Source organism: Xylocopa sonorina, chromosome 15 (assembly GCF_050948175.1).
Source record: "Xylocopa sonorina isolate GNS202 chromosome 15, iyXylSono1_principal, whole genome shotgun sequence".
NCBI lineage: Eukaryota > Metazoa > Arthropoda > Insecta > Hymenoptera > Apidae > Xylocopa > Xylocopa sonorina.
Window position 1 is genome coordinate 2,560,402 of NC_135207.1, and position 14,590 is coordinate 2,574,991.

The window sequence follows — 14,590 nt, forward strand, 5'->3', positions numbered from 1 at the left end:
TAGAGAGAGAAGGACGATGAAGAAGGAAAGGAGAAATCGCAGAAACAAAAGGACGATGAAGAAGGAAAGGAGAAATCGTAGAAAGAAAAGGACGATGAAGAAGTGGAAATCGTAGAGAGAGAAGGAAGATCGTAGAAGGAGAAATCGTAGAGAGAGAAGGACGATGGAGAAGGAGAGATCGTAGAGAGAGAAGGACGATGAGAGAGAACAAGTGTCGCTCGATCCTTCGTTCGCGATGCGACGTCAACTTGGTCGAATTGAATGCGAGCCATTAGTCACCAGGATTTTGGTGTTAGACGGTGATGTAGTACGCCCTCGGCTTGCCTCTCGACGTGGTGGGGCTGAAAAAGACGCCCGGCGTCGACGGTGAGAAGGGCCAGGAGGCCCAGGAGGGCGGCGGCAGCGTCCGTCAGGAAGTGTAGTAACCCTCGTGTCGCTTCCTACATTTCTCGCGGGCGATGAAGCAGAGTGCGATGGTGATCAGGACTGCGATGGTGATCCCCATCCCGATACTGATCCACATGATCTCCTCGTTAATACCACTGTAGCCTTTCCCTGAAAGCATGCTGGATTTATCTTGTAATCGGCACGTTGCACTCAGGCTTCGTCACCGGGGGTATTCGTACGGGATGGAAAATAAACAAATAGGTATTGTATTTGATTTTCTTTTTATAGACTACGTTAAAAATCGATACTTTTTTTAGTTTTGTGCGATGAATTGGACGAACAAAAAGTTAGGATAGTAACGTTTCCAAGTTAACTAAAGCGAAATTAGGGTTTTATTGGGTTAAAAATAAAATCTATTCAAAGGCGCAATAAGTATTATTAAGATGGAAAATAAACAAATAGGTATAGTATTTGATTTTTTTTTATAGACTACGTCAAAAATCAATACTTTCTCTATTTTTGTAGGATGAAATGGACGAACAAAGAATTACAATAGTAGCATTTCCAAGTTAATTAAATTTGTTGGGTTAAAGATAAAATCAATTCAAAGGCGCAATAAGTATTATTAAGATGGAAAATAAACAAATAGGTATTGTATTTGATTTTCTTTTTATAGACTACGTCGAAAATCGATACTTTTTTTAGTTTTGTGCGATGAATTGGACGAACAAAAAGTTAGGATAGTAACGTTTCCAAGTTAACTAAACTTGTTGGGTTAAAAATAAAATCTATTCGAAGGTGCAATAAATGTTATTAAGATGGGAAATAAACAAATAGGTATAGTATTTGATTCTTTTTTTTTATAGACTACGTCAAAAATCAATACTTTCTCTATTTTTGTAGGATGAAATGGACGAACAAATGATTACAATAGTAGCATATCCAAGTTAACTAAACTTGTTGGGTTAAAAATAAAATCTATTCGAAGGCGCAATAAGTGTTATTAAGATGGAAAATAAACAAATAGGTATTGTATTTGATTTTTTTTTTTTATTTTTGTATAATGAAAATAGGTATTGTATTTGATTTTTTTTTATTAGTCTACGCCAAAAATCAATACTTTACGATGAAATTGACGAAGAAAAAGTTGGGATAGTAACGTTTCCAAGTTAACTAAACTTATTGGGTTAAAAATAAAATTTATTCGAAGGCGCAATAAGTGTTATTAAGATGGGAAATAAACAAATAGGTATAGTATTTGATTTTTTTTAATAGACTACGTCAAAAATCAATACTTTACGATAAAGTGGACGAACCAAAAATTAGAATAGTAGCGTGTCCAAGTTAACTAAACTTGTTGGGTTAAAAATAAAATCTATTCGAAGGCGCAATAATTGTTATAAAAATAAAAAATAAGCAAATATGTATTGTATTTGCCTTTTTTTAATAGTCTACGTCAAAAATCAGAACTTTCTTTATTTTCGTACGATGAAATGGACGAACAAAAAGTTAGAACAGTAGCGTTTCCAAGTTAACTAAACTTGTTGGGCTAAAAATAAAATCTATTCGAAGGCGCAATAATTGTTATAAAAATAAAAAATAAACAAATACGTATTGTATTTGAATCTTTTTATTAGTCTACGTCAAAAATCAATACTTTCTCTATTTTTGCATTGTATGAAATGGGCAAACAAAAAGTTAGAATAGTAGCGTTTCCAAGTTAACGTATGTTCCACGATATGTACGCAAATGACGGTTATAGCCGTCGTGCACATTTTAATCAACAAAAAAAGAACAGCGTTAGTACGAAGTGTACTAACACATACACTTGTTAAATTATTGAGTAACGCGTCTAGAAAAAAAGTGACAGCATACCACACAGCATATTAGTTGTTTTTTTTCCTCTTCGTAACATTTGAGTATCTAGAGACAAATGACTGCTATAACAGTCGTACCAAAAGTTTAGTCGATTTCAGTTCACGCAATCGAAAGATGATTCTGTGAAGACGAACCATTTATTCTGTAAGCATTTTTTCATGAGTCAAGTAAATACAATGAATTAGTAAAGCAAATGCCGTATAATCCTGTCACGACGGTTATAGCCGTCATCTGCTTCGAGAATAGAAAAATGACGTGCCGAGGAAATGACGATTATAGCCGTCGAAAGTTTTCTGGGAAAAACTGTGGCAAAATGTGATAATCTTTACTTCCAAACATACAACTTACATCCGATCACGTCTGGCAGTCATAAACAAAAAAACAAGTGTTTCTGAGGGCGATCGTAAAGTCGAAAATGTGCGTCAAAGTGTTAACAAGTGTATGTGTCAGTACACTTCGTACTAACGCTGTTCTGTTCTTTTCTCATTGATTAAAACATGCGCGACGACCGTAGCCGTCGTTTGCCTGAATATCGCCAGGGACGGCTATAGGCGTCGTTTGCGCGAACGTGTGTTAAACGTATTTTAAGCTGAGCCTCCCTTCGATCCTGCTGAATGCATGCGTCGGTGCGTTGATAACGTATCGACCTGAAAACCCGTGTGATGCGATGAATTTGCAACTCGCAATTGAACGCGATGCACGTGGCGCGCACAGTAAACGAGAGACGAATGGCTCCATCACGCACACACCCCTCGATGCGAGCGTATCGATACGTAATCAAGTAACCGTTTATTGTGTGCGGTGTTAAATCGACAACGACCTTTACTGGTCGAGTCGTTCTGGTTGCAAATTGATGAGCGTTCGTGCTGCGATGGGACGCACAGTTCTGTTTTTCAGAGAAGGATGATACATATGCAGGTAGCGCTCATACAACACGGCATCTCGTAACACGGTTTTGCTATAACACGATTTGTAAATTGCAGGAACCCTCCTACAACACGGTTTCGCTAAAACACGATCAGAAAACTGCAAAAACCTTTGCACAACATTGCATCTCATAACACGGTTTCGTTATAACACGATTTGTAAATTGCAGGATCCCACCTACAACACGGTTTCGCTAAAACACGATAAGAAACCTGCAAAAACCTTTGCACAACATTGCATCTCATAACACGGTTTCTCTTTAACACGACTCGTAAATTGAGAGAACCCTCTTACAACACGGCATCCTATAACACGGTTTTGCTATAACACGATTTGTAAATTGCAGGAACCATCCTACAACACGGTTTTGCTAAAACACGATAAGAAAACTGCAAAAACCTTTGCACAACATTGCATCTCATAACACGGTTTCTCTTTAACACGACTCGTAAATTGAGAGAACCCTCTTACAACACGGCATCCTATAATATGGTTTCGCTATAACACGATTCGTAAATGGCAGGAACCCTCGTACAAAACAGTTTCGCTATAACACGATCAGAAAACTGCAAAAACCTTTGCACAACACTGCATCTCATAACACAGTCTCGTTATAACACGATTTGTAAATTGCAGGATCCCTCCTACAACACGGTTTCGCTATAACACGATAAGAGAACTGCAAGAACCTTTGCACAACACTGCACTTCTACAGCCGCGACGAGGCTTGCTGTCCTAAAGATTCTGCGGTTAATAATTTAACGTTAAAAAAATTACAAGAAGGCCTAAGCTTAGCTGAAAATCTCGAGTCATTTTTCTTGAATACAGATCCTTCCACTGAAAGAAGTCGAAAATTCAAAATGGAGCTGCAAAATTGTCTAGCTCCATACAGAGAAATTTACAATTACCTGGTAAGAACCAGCAAGCAGAGTACAATTACAGATTTTTTTAAGAGGGGAGAAGATACAAAGACTTTAAATAAAGAAAAAAGTTCTGAAAGTGAAAAAACGTTTTCACTTGATTACACTGAGCAGTGACGACGAAGAAATTCATTAAATTAGAGTTGCGTTAGATTAAAATAATATTTTTTGTTTCTTTTTTGCTTTGTGTTATACGTAAATTTATATTTTTAATAAAAATTAAGTTGTTTGTGTAGAATTAAAAAGAACTATTTACTGTTTTTAATAAGTTTTTGGAACGTAACTGCCCTTTTTGTAGTAACTCTAGGTCTCATACAACACGGTTTTACAAAACATGGTATTTTTTAGGAACCTAACTACCGTGTTATAGGAGGGTTACCTATATAAAGATTAATGTCATTGGAGACGTATTTACCGTTTTTATAGATTTTAAAAAGTTCAAAATGTATAATTACTTATTGAAAAATAAAAAAACAGTTGTAAAGCAAAGATGCATAAACTTTGATATATTGTTGGCTAGATCTAAAATTAATTAAATTCATTTTGTTTGATCGAAGTTTTAGAATTTCATAGCATTTCTAGAAGACAATGTTTCTTCTTTCTCTGAAAAGCAATTTTCATTAGAAATTAAGAATTTTGTTGCAATATATAAAAGTTTGTAATCAATAGTGAAATTATTTTTATACTATAGGGTGTTGTATAAAAAGTAATGGAAATAAGAGTGCTGCAAGCCAGGCATTGTGAGAAATATGTTATTTGTCTACACAAAAATTTATATCATACTGATTTTTAATGAATTTCAATGTGCAAATGCTATTAAAAAGTTGATGCAACCATTTCAGTTTTCAGAAATAAAGGACGTTTCACAGAAATTATATTATTATAATTTTTGCAATCTGATGAGGATATTGTCAGAACAAACTTAACTAAAGAAAAGAACCAAATTAATAGAAAATGATATATAAAAAGCTGAGACTTTCTCTAAATATTAGTTGAGTTTTTTAGCCTTTCTCCAAGTATCAGTTTTAATCTCTCAAATAACAGAAAATTTAATGTACACATTTCTCGAATGCGATTATAATCAATATGCAAAGCAATAAAAAAAAAGCAGCGCACAAGTGCATTTCATATTTACTGTACATATTAATTCAACAGCTGGACAATTATATTGACCAGAAGTAATTATTTCTCGCACATGAACACGTTCTTTTCAATTTCCACTTCAGCTTCAGCGCAGTTAAACATTCGTGTCAGCCATAAAATGAAAGAATACACGCGCCAACGGTAAACTTTGGAATTTAATCGCAGAAACTCTGTTTCACGACTGTATCAAATAGTTTACCGAATATTCCCCCCTGGAAGCGAATTAAACGGATGAAACGACGCCGTTGTACATCGAAACGACCCACGATCGTTCGTCGAAACAGAGAATCAGATCGTGGGACAGAAATTTTCGCGATCATCTTGCTCAATACAGTAAAACCTGGTTTTGACCGCATAAAAGAAATCGTACAAAAAATATTTGCAAATTTTACTAATATTTACATACAATAAACAACTTTGCACGATATAATACCTAAAATTTTTTTATGCTACAGACAGGGACCGCATAAAAAAAGTCGCACTTAGAAAACACATGAATTATTTACGAAATAGATGAGAGAATGCTTTCCATTAAATGAAATAATTAAATTATACCTGGAGAAATTGTAAAAACATTTCATTCTTCATTGTACATATGCGTCGAGAAGTTTTCAAATTGCAATAAATAGTTTGCTGCTGTTCGTCGTGATCCAAAACGCGCAACTTCTTCTGACGAATTGGTCCAAAATCGCTTTCGTCGCTTGAAGATGGGATTTCAATTGATTTGTTTTTTGATTCATAGTTCTAAGATTCAGATATCGCATAAAAATAAATCACACGAAAAAAGTCGCACAAAACAAATCGCATAAAAATAAATCACACGAAAAAAGTCGCACAAAACAAATCGTACAAAAATAAAATCGCATAAAGGACCGCACAAAAACAGGTTTTACTGTATTTGGTCTGCACACGTTGAGTTCTATCTTAAAACTTGTGTTGTACCATTACACGCAGTTGATTGTTATACTTTCTATCATACGAAAAAGAAATATTAAGAGTTGAATAATAAATAAAATTCATTCAAGTTCATTTATACGGTAAAACCTGTTTTTGTGCGCTGGATAGGGATCGCATAAAAAGAATCGTGCCAATTATTTACGAGATAGATGGGAGAATGCCTTCAATTAAATGAAATAATTAAATTATACCTGGAAAAATTTGAAAAAACACACGGAGAAGTTTTCAAATTGCATTAAATAGTTTGCTGCTGCTCGTCGTGATCCAAAACGCGCAACTTCTTCTGACGAATTGGTCCAAAATCGCTTTCGTCGCTCGAAGATGGGATTTCAATTGATTTGTTTCGTGATTCATAGTTTCGAGATTCATAAATCGCACGAAAAAGTCGCACAAAAGCAAAATCGCATAAAGGACCGCACAAAAGCAGGTTTTACCGTACGCGCGTTACTGCTCGACAAATGATTAGTTCTGGCCGTTATGGATATGCAAATGTCGAACGATTATCGAAGGTTAATAAGCTTGGAAGCGTGGCAAACGAGCAGTGCACATGCGCGAGACACGTAACAGTCCAATATCCCTGTTTACATTACCATTGTAATGGGAGCTGTAAATCCCAACTTTGCCAGCGACCCGTCCGCCTACAGGCATCTCTGCGTTGTTTTGCTTGCCGCGTTGCAACCTGCAATTATTCGATACTTTTGTCTTTTGTTTTCCTGGCGATGGGCGATAAATCGAGTCGCGCGTGTCGACTGCAGTGGTTTCTCGAGTAAGGATGAATAACTGGTTGAGATTTTGTTGTTTATTGGAATTATTCAACAACGCTATGATTTTTAATGAATGCACAATGCGCTTTTTTTTTAGCTCTGACAATGAAATATAAAATTTGAAGATCTTTTATAAATATGAATATAATAATAATAAGGAAAACGAGAATTCTAGCAAAGTAATGTTGAATTCTGAGATGAACAGCGTCGAAGGTATTAAGTACAACGCTTGATAATTCCACAGAAAGGTTTATTCACAAGATATGTGGTTATTGGAATTATTCAACAACGCTATGATTTTTAATGAATGCACAATGCGGTTTTTTTTTAGCTCTAACAATGAAATATAAAATTTGAAGATCTTTTAGAAATATGAATATAATAATAATAAGGAAAACGAGAATTCTAGCAAAGTAATGTTGAATTCTGAGATGAACAGCGTCGAAGGAATCAAGTACAACGCTTTATAATTCCACAGAAAGGTTTATTCACAAGATACGTGGTTTCTTAATGTAAATTTGGAATTCTTTCTTAACAGAATTCTTTTCTTAACGGAATTCTTAACATGAAAAAGCTGACTTTGGTCTTCGAGTCTGGCATTTAAGGAATTTCTAAGGGACTTGGATAATTTCAAAGGTTGTGGAGATAGCCAAGAGTCAAGGATGAGAGATAGGATAGAAGCAATGCAAGGAATGAGTAATATTTAAGGTAAATTCGTATTTACAAAAGATAGTAATTATGGCTGTGGCTCATGAGATTAATGAGTTAGCATTCAACAATAACGACTCCATAATTATTATTATTACTATAATTAAATTTTTATTTAAAATTAATTTATGTTAGATATAATTATAAGAAGGTCCTTGAAAGTGGCTGTTAAGCGTATTATTGAAATCTAACGTGAGAATTAGGCTAAAATAATTAATTTTACTTTATAACAGAGCATCTCATATCAAAAGAATTTATTTTATCATTTATTAACCCTCTAACATGTTAATTTTTGGTAATACCAAACAGTGCCTATGCTTTATATACCACTAAAATAAAAATAAAATAAATAGAATAAAGAAACTCTTTTAAAACTGAATATCAGTTTAATAATAAAAGATTAGAATCTATATGCTTATTTTTATATTACTTTTCAATCAACTTTGTTAAAGATATCCGTAGCTAAAGAGTTAAAACATGGTTGTGAGTGAGTTTAAAGTTGCAGAGCATCGTTTTATATTCTATCTAAAAATCAATTTATTCGATAATTTTGGATAAGGGTTAGCCAGCACCGTAAGGTGGCCAGAAATATATACGTACAGCCCAATAGTACCCTTATTTTTATTTAGCTGGGACGTCCTATAGATGCTGAAACCGATATCGCTGTTGGCCCGTCAGCCACTCGATATTTTCGATAGTCAAGTTCGACGAAGACTACCACACCAAAGACGGTTATATTAGGAACGTCTACACGTACAAGCAGCACTCTATGCATTGCACTGAAAGTATTTTATTAATATCTTGGAAATTATTGAATATCAAAGGTAATACGTTGGATCTTGAGTTCTCAACTACTTCTCAAGAACTACTTCTCAAGAACTTTGAGATAGTCGAAGATGAGGATCTTTCAGAAGTACAGATATTTATTTTGCGAAAATTTCAGTGCTAATGCTATGGAATTAAATTTATTTAAGAGGCAACTGGGTTACATTTTCCATTATATGTTAGCTAAGAGAATTATTTCTATTTTTATTTACTCTGTAGACACAAAATTCTTATAATAGTTGCTTCATGAAAATGTAAGGTGGATGTTGGTTCACCAAAGTTGACTGTTGAATGTTTTAAAAAAAATTAGGAAATTGCAATTGGTTTAGTGTAATGTGAACATAGTGAAGGCAATGAGAAAAAGTGAGAAATTAATTAATTATTTAGAAAAATAAGAAAATCGGTTCACCAAAGTTGACTGTTGGATGTTTTGAAAAAAATTAGGAAATTGTAATTGCTTTAGTTTAATTACTTGGAAAAGATTAATACTTAGATTTGTAGATTAATTACTTAGAATAATAAGAAAATTGGTTCACCAAAGTTGACTGTTGGATGTTTTGAAAAAAATTAGGAAATTGTAATTGCTTTAGCTTAACGTTAACATAGTGAAAGCAATGAGAAAAAGTCAGAAATTAATTACTTAGAAAAATAAAAAAGTTGGTTCACCAAAGTTGACTGTTGGATGTTTTGAAAAAAATTAGAAAATCGCAATAGCTGTAGCTTAACGTGAACATAGTGAAAGCAATGAGAAAAAGTGAGAAATTAATTAATTATTTAGAAAAATAAGAAAATCGGTTCACCAAAGTTGACTGTTGGATGTTTTGAAAAAAATTAGAAAATTTCAATTGCTTCAGTTTAACGTGACCATAATGAAGGCAATAAGGAAAAGCGAGAGATTAATTACTTAGAAAATTAAGAAACGCGTATGTAAGACCAACATTAAAAGGTATAAATTATTTATATGGTACATGCATAATACTCTCATTGATTTAAACCTGAGCTAAGTATATCATTAACTAGGTTTATGACTGGCTGTGTAGTATTGCTAAATAAGTAACTAATTTAGAGACTTTTTTAACTAATTTAGAGAATTTATTTTTTCCATATTGGTAACTGATATATCAAAGTTTTAATTTGTATTTACTCTGATAAGAAAATGCTATTATTCCATTTCTTTTTTTTTAAGGTCTTCTTACGATGTGGAAGGAAGCAAAAAGTAACTCCATTACGTACAAGTGTTTAACTTAAAAAAGGGGTCGTTATACGCGATGCAAGTTAATGGAGTTTGCAAGTGTTTCAATACTGGTTACAAAAGTTATAATAGATGGATGTAATTTCTATTTAAGAAGTTAGATACAAAATAAAAGTATAGATATTAAGTAAGTACAAAACTAAACGAGAAATATAAATAAATAAATATTAAAGAATCGCACTGCCTCGAAAGTACAAGATACAAATCACAATTTTCTTTATTAAGCAATTATTTATTCAATTTAAAAAAAATTAACTTCATTTAATTAAATATCTTTCACATCTTCAAGATTTTTTACGCTTTTGTCCACGTAAATATCTATTTAACGATATCAAATAAACCAATTTCGAACTTAAATCGAATAAAATTCCTTCGATAACCAAACAACTTATTTTCATAACATTTTCATCGAAATTTTCGTGTACAATTGAGTTAAATAAAAAAATAAGTCGAAAATATGGAATAACAATTTTTCATTCGAGGTTTTGTTTTCGAGAAAATCGATTTTGAATTTTCGCAAAGTACAGGTGCACTTTAATTACATTTTGTTATAACAGATCTCACTGTAAATCTCGATGGAACACGTAAATTATGAACAGGTAATTAAATAGAATGTTTGAAACAAAGTTTGAAGTTTGTAACAAATTTCATTATTACAGAAATTGCTGAAAATATTGGCCATCCTGCACAAAATATAATTCTGCTCATCCAATTAAATTTCTCTGAATATTTTCTAAGGCATTTAATTGTTTTAATGTATGAAAGACTACAATAATCATTTCTTTTAATTGCTCGCAACTTTTCTTCAGAAAAGATTTCTTCAGAATACACAATCGATTTAATATGACACCATAAGTAAAATTAGTAGCCAAGTTATTGTTCCACCATGACCAATCTTGATAATGTTGGTTTAAAAAAAATCTCTGACAGCTAGAAAAACATTTCTATAATATTGCAAGTATTTATTAACATAATTTCAATCGAGACAACGATCTACAGTGAGATCCTTTACATCATAACATGATCAAGGTCACCCATACTTAACGAAAATTCAAAGTCGATTATCTCGAAAACAAAGCCTCAGATAAAAAATTGTTATTCTATATTTTCGATTTATTTTTTCACGTAGAATCATCCTCCTTTCGATTGCACCACCAATTATCGATTACCCTGTATATACACATATCTGAACGCCTTCGTTGATTTCGTTCGTAGGAGCCGATCCTGGTGCAAAATTCAGTGGAATTTATTCCGCGACTAAGCCAGCTAATAAGAAGTTTAATTCGCGAGGCTAACGCGAGTCAATTTTCCTGACAAAGCCTCGAATGGGATTGGCCGTGTGTGTTTGTGTGTGCAAGCCTGGCACGAATCGATTCAACGAAACGCTCCCTTTTCTAAGGGGTGACCAGCGTTCGCATCTCTTCCACGTGGCACAGCCTCTGATGTTGGGACAGTGAACGAGAGAGAAAGAAAGAGAGAGAGAGAGAGAGAGAGAGAGAGAGAAATAGAGAGAAAGAGCGAGAAAGAAAATATTTGGGACCAGCAAGCATATAAAAAAAGATATTGGGACTGCACAGTTGCTACCATTCTTAGAACCAAGAGCTTTCCTCATTGCTTCTCTACAAATGTACCAGCAGTACTGGAAGGAATGACAAAGTAGCTTCTAGAGAAGTATTAAAATTTAAAGGCAGAAAGTACAAAACCACTGTTGGAATCAGTCAACTAGTAGACAGACTGTTTTCTAACTAACTGAATAACTCAATGGGTTTGCTGTTAACTAATACTCTTTATTTCAGTAGGCAACGAATTGAAAAGCGAGAAAGAGAGAGAAAGAGCGAGAAAAGGCGAGAAAGAAAGAGTGTAAGAGCGAGAAAGAAACGCTCCCTTTTCTAAAGGGTGCCGAGCGTCCGCATCTCTTCCACGTGGTGTACTCCCTGATATTGGGACAGTGAACGAGAGAGAAAGAGAGAAAGAACGAGAAAAAGTGAGAAAGAGAGAGTAAATAGCGAGAAAGAGAGAAAAAGCGAGAAAGAGAGAGTGAAAGAGCGAGAAAGAAACGCTCCCTTTTCTAAGGGATGCTTAACGTTCGCATCTCTTCCACGTGGCGTACTCTCTGATATTGGGGCAGTGAATGAGAGAAAGCGAGGAAGAGAGAGAGAGAGAGAGAGAAAGCGAGAAAGAGAGAGTGAAAGAGCAAGAAAGAGCGAGAAAGAAACGCTTCCTTTTCTAAAGGGTGCCCAGCGTTCGCATCTCTTCCACGTGGCGTATTCTCTGATATTGGGACAGTGAACGAGAGAGAAAGAGTGAGAAAAAGAGAGAGAAAGAACGAGAAAAAGCGAGAAGGAGAGAGTGAAAGAGCGAGAAAAAGCAAGAAAAAGAGAGTAAAAGTGCGAGAAAGAGCGAGTGAAAGAGCGAGAAAGAGAGAAAAAGCGAGAAAGAGAGAGTAAAAAAGCGAGAAAGAGCGAGAATAAGAGAGAGAGAGAGAGAGAGAGAGAGAGAGAAAGAGAAAGAGAGAAGGAAGACTGCATTGAACGTAATTGTACACACGGTGACTAGCGTTCGATGCGAATTAACTTGGAAATTGTTCGCTGAGGATCGATCGGATCAGAATTGCAACACGAGGGGTGGAGAAAGGTCGGGGTTGTTTGAGAATTTATTACGTATTGTTTGCAGTCCCGACTCGAATGAAGAGAGAAATTTTTTAACGAGGGTTGCAATATCGAGAGGAGTGGAATTAATTGGGGATGAACAGGAAACTCTATGACTGTGATGGAGTGAAAAAGGGTATTTCCTTGGGAATTTTGGAAATGTTGCTGTTGTTCAATTAAATACACGGAGAGGAATAATGATTGTAGTATTTAAGCTTGTAAATTTGTGAATAACGTGTTTAATTGTTATTATATTTCTATTGGGTTGGAGAAATGTTCAGCTTTACAAAATTAATAATTGGAGGTGAACAGGAAATTCTGTGACTGTGATGTAGTGAAAAAGGGTATTTCCCTGGGAATTTTGGAAATGTTGCTGTTGTTCAATTAAATACACGAAGAGAAATAACGTTTGTAGTATTTAAGCTTGTAAATTTGAGAATAACGCGTTTAATTGGTATTATATTTCTATTGGGTTGGAGAAATGTTCAGCTTTACAAAATTAATTGTTGTTATTATCTGTTTGCTTTCAAAATTTTCTTATTTATTGCACAGAGTAATATTAAATGTAATTTTGTGAATTATTTAAATTTTATTTTTAGTATAATTTTATTAGATTGTGCAATTGCTTTTGAAATTCTTTTCATAAGCTTTTCTTATTCAGAGTTTCACGAGTAAAAAGAAATTCACGAGACTCTACCTTCCTCTGTACATTTATCCATTCAGGCTGATCCGTGTGGATGCGCTTCCAACTTGGAGAATTTAATTGTTCGCGTGAGAGCGAGTCCCTGGGAAATCTTCAATTACATTTATGGAAAAGTTTTTATTCTTCGAGGCTGAGGGTTGGATGATTCGCAGGTTCTGGGCCATGAAAGTTCGACGAAATTGGTCGCTGCGCGCTCGCAAAACAGTCGAAGATTAATTACTTAACGACGAACAGCGATTCAGAAGTAATGAGAAAAATTCAGAAGTGTGTACGAAGTTCGACGAAGAGTCCTGGAATTCGTGCTTGGTCTGCGCTTTTACAGTCTGCTCTCAACGTATCGAATAAATCTTACATTCTTTTTCAATTTCTCATAATACTTTTGACCAATGATTTTTTTTCTAATACATTTTTAATTCTTTTCATTCTAAGAATCTAAAGATTTTTAATTTCATATAAAACGTATTTCCTTTTAATACTTTTCATATTTATACTCATCAAAATTAAACCAAATTCCTGGTTGTCGTAGATACAGTAGAAAATAGTAGTATGAAACACAGAGTGAAATTGTTAATTCGTTAATTAAGATTCATCGAAAAACATATTTGCATTACATGAATTAAATGCCACACATTATGTATACCATAATTATCTCATTTGCCAAAGGAACAACAAAAATACTTTGGCAAACAGTTGAAAACAGTGAACAATTTCTGTATAATACAAGAGTTATTTGGTTTAACGATTGACTACTCGATTTTAGTGCAATTTCGATAGATACTATAAGTCAGAAGCATAAACTAGATAAATATATTAATTAGAGTTAAATTATAACAGTATTCAACTGCATCATACTTTTTTATATCCTTTCTAGCAATTCTATACGTATATATGTACATTTCTGAAGTATAATACCTGCATGAAGTAGATATTAATTAGAGTTAAATTATAACGGTATTCAACTGCATCATACTTTTTTATATGCTTTCTAGCAATTCTATGTGTATATGTGCATATTTCTTTTATTATTTACTGAACAATATATGCATAATAATAATAATAATGGTAAAGATAACGATAATGGTTTTAATTCAGTAAGAAACTAACAATCCATGAATAATGAATGATGAATAATGAATTAAATATTACATGTTATACTTTTAATAATTAATCTCTTTTAACTAAATAAAAAATTTGCATCTCTTTGCTTTTGATGTTACAGAAAACTGCACTCACTATTCACCCATAATGGACGTTAACCCATATCCGTTTGAATGCCAAGCGACGCGATCGTGCTTCCTTGCGTTCAAAAGTGTCGACGCTCTAGGCTGTGAAGCCCACAATCACAGCATGCTCGGTTTTTATCGATGTCTGACTTTACAGTTACCATTCAGTGTTAGATACACACAAAAAAAACAGTTCAATCGCGCTGCTTGGCATTTTCAGACGCGATGTAAGACAAGCGTTATCGCGCTGTTTGA

The 14,590-nt window shown here is 34.0% G+C and overlaps 1 protein-coding gene across 2 annotated transcripts in view; it reads right to left on the reverse strand.

The window, feature by feature from the left end:
• Window positions 1-227: 227 nt before the first annotated feature.
• The window catches only part of LOC143430766 (uncharacterized), a 46,591-nt gene continuing 32,228 nt past the window's right edge, over window positions 228-14,590 (reverse strand). The window contains exons 2-3 of one of the 2 annotated variants that reach the window (XM_076907182.1): window positions 6,803-6,891; window positions 228-549 (exon numbers count right to left, since the gene is read on the reverse strand). In XM_076907182.1, coding sequence (XP_076763297.1) covers window positions 410-549; window positions 6,803-6,860 — 198 coding nt within the window. In that variant the 5' untranslated portion in view covers window positions 6,861-6,891 and the 3' untranslated portion in view covers window positions 228-409. Of the gene's footprint in view, window positions 556-6,802; window positions 6,892-14,590 lie in introns of both variants that reach the window. The other variant, XM_076907181.1, reaches the window with a different exon arrangement.